This window comes from Kryptolebias marmoratus, linkage group LG16, assembly GCF_001649575.2.
Source record: "Kryptolebias marmoratus isolate JLee-2015 linkage group LG16, ASM164957v2, whole genome shotgun sequence".
Taxonomy (NCBI): domain Eukaryota; kingdom Metazoa; phylum Chordata; class Actinopteri; order Cyprinodontiformes; family Rivulidae; genus Kryptolebias; species Kryptolebias marmoratus.
Window position 1 is genome coordinate 23824222 of NC_051445.1, and position 5047 is coordinate 23829268.

General features: G+C 39.4%; 1 protein-coding gene across 1 annotated transcript in view; it reads right to left on the bottom strand.

The window, feature by feature from the left end:
* Positions 1–1505: 1505 nt before the first annotated feature.
* Positions 1506–5047, bottom strand: part of LOC108234188 (furin-like protease kpc-1) — a 237756-nt gene continuing 234214 nt past the window's right edge. Inside the window, exons 19-20 of the mRNA XM_017413192.3 lie at positions 2826–2900; positions 1506–1939 (exon numbers count right to left, since the gene is read on the bottom strand). Coding sequence (XP_017268681.2) covers positions 1790–1939; positions 2826–2900 — 225 coding nt within the window. The 3' untranslated portion in view covers positions 1506–1789. The remainder of the gene's footprint in view (positions 1940–2825; positions 2901–5047) is intronic.

Sequence of the window (5047 nt, forward strand, 5' to 3'; positions counted from 1 at the left end):
CTGCTTTAGCAATATCACTTCCCTCTTCCTCTTTCATTATTCATGCAGACCTATATTTCAACAAGTGGCGTGAGGCGTGCAGCTCCCCAGCTCTTCCCCACAGGCGTCAGCCCCGCCGCCTCAGTCGGCCCCCTCCCTGTGCTGCTTTAACTGAGAGCTCTTCTCGACAGCGGACCTATCTTTGGCAGAGTTTCAGTGTGTCATTCCCCAGAAAACATTTAAAGCAGATTACAAACCCGATGCTACACCTCCCTAATAAAAGAAGAGAGAAGGAAAGGAGAAAAAAAAAATCTGGCACATTAACACCTGCAATACTGCTCAATGGCATCAGCAGATTAACGAGGTAATCCACACAATGAGGCCTTTGATTCACGTGGTTTGGCAGGCAATAACGCCAGGCATAATGCACACTGTTATTTCAGGCCGTCCCAGCACGAGAAAAACCTGGCAGAAGCCGTTTCCTTTTTTGTCTTTTCATCAGATGAGCTTTTGAAGAATTTCATCTCATGCATCTGGCGCTTTAGCCTGATTCCTTGTCAGAGAAATAACCTGCTGGCTGCTCCTGTGAAGGGAGAAGGGGAGGAACACAGGCTTTCTGTGTGCTGTTTAAACAGCAGGGCTGAGGAGCCCCCCCCCCTCACCACCATTTTTCTGCATAAGGACGTGCAGATAGGACGTGTGTGTGTGTGTGTGAGGCAGATATCGCGGTGCCATCGCTCATGTGCGGCTCGATTAGCCCCACGTGTCTCGTTCGTCAGACGTGGAGGCAGAGCAGATGGCAGGAGACGCACCGTGTTACCATGCTGCAGCACTATGTAACGCTGGTCTAATTGAAACATCAATACTACCCTGCCAATACACTACTGCTACTTTACAAAACGCCACCAACTGACCTGCACTTGACTGGTAAAGAAAGACTGAGAGGTCCTGATAAAATGTGTCTGACAAATGGCGTCATCGAATCATTTTTATAAATACATCCTAATAGAAATAAATCCTATTGCTTTCTGATCGTAGTCTGTGTTGGAAATTTAAAAAAAAAAGCATGCAGAAAATCTGAGGAGAATTTCCCCCACAGCAGCCCCTCTGTGGCCCATTTTTAATGAATTGATAAAAAGTTGTGGGAGCTCACGCGGCTGTGATCTGTAATTCGACGTTATCGAAAATTCAGCGGAGAACAGAGAGAAATTAGGCGGCTAGGAATTAATTTGTTATTTGTCCAGCTCAATGAGGAGTGACGCAGCAGCCCCCTTAATGAATGGGTAATCCATTTCTTATTGCACCGAGCTGAGTTCACCCTTCACTGAAGTGGAAAAAGACAAACATATCGTTCACTAACCTTTGCAACTTCCGAAGGCAAACGAGGATGGGGAGATGAGTGCTGAGACCTGTTCCTGAAATGATTTTTTTTTTTTGGGAAAACAGAAAACTGCAATTTTTCAGAACATTATTTGAAGTAAAAATGCTGAATTTAAAAGTGTTAGAAACAGTAAATACANTTTATATGTTTTTGGGGGGCGTCAAAGAAAGAGAGATGGAGTTTTAAAGTAGATTCAAGAAAACCACAATAAATATTCTCTGCTGACTCCGCGGCCGCACAGTTGAAATACAGTAAACAAATTGATTTGTGATCAATTGGCTTGCTGCACTGTGGAAAACAACAGTCTTTATTTAACCGTGTTTCATGTCGGTGTCTTCAGCTCCTTCCCTGCTGCTCCACCCTCCCCTGCCTTTCTGCTCACAGTGTCTTCATCTGTTGGGTCTGAAGAGTCTGACAGCTGTGCCTTCTTCATGGAGACATCTTTGACAGCACAAGACGGTGAGAGCCGGCTCTTCCTGTCCACCTCCTTCCTGAGGGTCCTGGTTTTAGGAAGTTTGTTCTCAGCAGCAGATCTTGATCCTGGGGGGGGGACCTCTGTACGCCATCTGTCTGATGTAACTGTGGGATAAAGTATCAATCATTTTCAGTGTATTTCAAAAGAAATAGGTAAAGAGGAACTGGAAACAATTTGTAGATTTTCTCATTTAACCGACTGACTGAAATAACAAAGCGTGTGTAATGGGTTTAAATCATTTGTCTGGCCACTTTACAATAAGGGTACCTTTAATAATTACTAATAAGTAAATACTGCATTTAATAATTAGGTTGTATACACTTAGTTAACCATTAATATGCAGTGAATTAGAAAAAAAGGACAATATTGACTCTTTTCTTGCCAATTGTTCAAATATAAAGTATTCATCATGATTTAGAAGTTAAATATCAATATTTTTTAGTAGGTTACCTGCATTAGGAGTAGACTAACACAACATTTGTTTTGGCATATAAAAGTTATTTAGTTCAAAAAAGGGGGAAGCTGAGGAACCAGCAAATATATATTTACCCGAATGTGTAAAAGTATATCTGATCCTACCAAATAGTATGACTGCTTCAGTTTATGAATTTTATAAATGTTAATTAATGCTTTATAAACCATTTACAATCTCTTGAATAACCTATTTATAAAGTATTAATAAATTCTTTATAAAAGCACCTTTAATGTCAATTTGTTTTTTTCCTGCCAACAATGAGCTAACAAATATAAAAAACTAGACATTTTTAAATTAACTAAATAATTTTAATTTTTCTCTTTTTCCAGTTTCAGTAATTATTCCAGCTGTAACAAGAACCAAACATTCAATAAAAAAACAAAAAAAAACCAACAACTGTTTTTGTAGCCAAGATGGCTCACTGCCATGTCTGCTTTGCATGAAAACATATTTATTTTATTCAAATAATTCCTGCAAATCGCTTCCAAACCGGACTGCTGCTGCAACAAACTTACCTTGAAAGCTATTCTGGTTTTCAGGGGCCTAATGAGACTTAAGTTAGGGCTTCTGCCTCCAGGAGTTTCCAACATCTGGTTAATGAAAGACAAGACATGTTCACATGTTCAGTATTAAAAACAAACACGATCCAAATAGTAATCACAAAGTATTGAATGGTAGATCCCCTGCATGATGACGATGCATCTGTAATTACTGATTTAAAGGGACTCCATGCTGCTAAATTAAGCAGCAGAGGTCACCTGTGGCTGTAATGTCCTGTATGAGGCAAGCTGTAAAAAAACAGAGTGGAACCATATTTATTAGAGCCTCTTTGACTGATAAAAGGTGAGGGGCTTTCAATTGTTCAGTTTCCACCCACAAACCTGAAGACAGTATGAGGGGTTATTTTCTCGAAACCTCTTACTTACACAGAGCATTTGTTATAAGATCCTTGGTGTCCATCAGTTACATCAGCACTTACAGCAGGATGTTTTCACCCCCTTTTTTTGTAAGTCACGGGTTAAAAATTCGAGAAAAACACTCAGAGGGAGGGAAATTCTTTAGAGAAATCAGTTTGAACTCGGTTTTCACAAGAAAACACTAGACAAACAGCCGAACGAAGTCTGTCCATGGGCGCAACGTTCAGACTGCAGTAAAAAAGTGAGATCTTGGCTCAAGTTTTCGGCGAGTGTTGATATCTCCGAGTTGTGAGGAATCCCGAACTGGCAGCTTACAGCGGGGGCTTTAGTGATACAGTATTTACAAGGCACGAGGAAGTGGGAGCTCTGCAACAGACGGCACCGAAACACGGCGCTTTCAATTATTTCTCACAGCATTCATGAAAATAGAAGCACAGCAGGGAGTACAGTATGAACGACCAAACTATAAAAAGAAACACAGCAAAAAGAGAAACTCCCAAGCTAATATAAATGGTGTGTGCTGTTGCTGGTGAGGAGCTCAGAGTGGTGCACATGTCTCAGAAAAAAAATAAATAAAAAAAATGAGAGATGGAGATAGTGTGGTGGAGTGTAGACGGGGCGAGCAGTGAGGGAGAAAAAGGGGTGCATAAATAATTAGAGGGAGGTTGAAGTTTGGATTTGATTGCATCTTAAGAATCTGTTTAGAGAGTGAAACTGGTCTGATAACCTCAGCAGGGAGCCTCATACAATTAGACCCATACTTAAGAAGCAAGTGAGAAGGAATTTACAGGAAGTTTTGGCAACTTAGGCTAATATTTAGATGATGTTTAACTGGCTTACTATTTTACATGCTAACATGGCACTATTTCCTAATAACAGAAACCATGACAACCAACTCAGTTTGGCAGGTTTCTCTTTAATGTTATAGCTACTTTGTAGTGACCCATTCTGCTGGACAAATATAAGTTCTGATGATAGTGCCGTAATACCAGTGATTAATAAATTATGGACTTAGCTTCAGTAAGCTTTAATTCATATGTAACATAGATGTTGACAAAACAAATGGTGTCATCCAAAAGTGTAGTGGTTTATTTTTGCTAACATAGTGTTCTGTCACACTGGTGTGACATTTTAGAGCCAGAGTTGTTTTCTTTGTCTAAAAAAAAGCCATAAAAGAGGCACCAATATGGCTAGCCGTTAGCCTGACTCCAAGGTGGACTTTGTCATCTTTTTTTATTACTTTGTTCTCTTCAATTGATTTCACAGCTGAAAAGGATTTAACTACTGATACTTTTTGACAGAACATCACTTCAAAATTGACTGAAGTAGCCCTTTAAGTTCAACAGGACCGATGAGCTCACAGCTAGTTTGAGATCAAAAAAGCTTTACGTCATTGCCTAGGCATCAATAGACAGGTATTTACTGATATTTTTATGGGTATTTGCAAGCACTATACAGGTGCTGGTCATAAAATTAGAATATCATGAAAAAGTAGATTGATTTCAGTAATTCCATTTAAAAAGTGAAACTTGTATATTGTATTCATACATTACATACAAACTCATATATTTCAAATGTTTATTTCGTTTAATTTTGATGATTACAAATGACAACAAATGAAAATCTCAAATTCATCATATCAGAAAATTAGAATATTACTGAAGAGCAATAAAAACAAAGGATTTATAGAAATGTTGGCCAACTGAAAAGTATGAACATGAAAAGTATGAGCATGTACAGCACTCAGTATTTAGTTGGGCCTCCTTTGGCCTGTATTACTGCAGCAATGCGGCGTGGCATGGAGTCGATCAGTCTGTGGC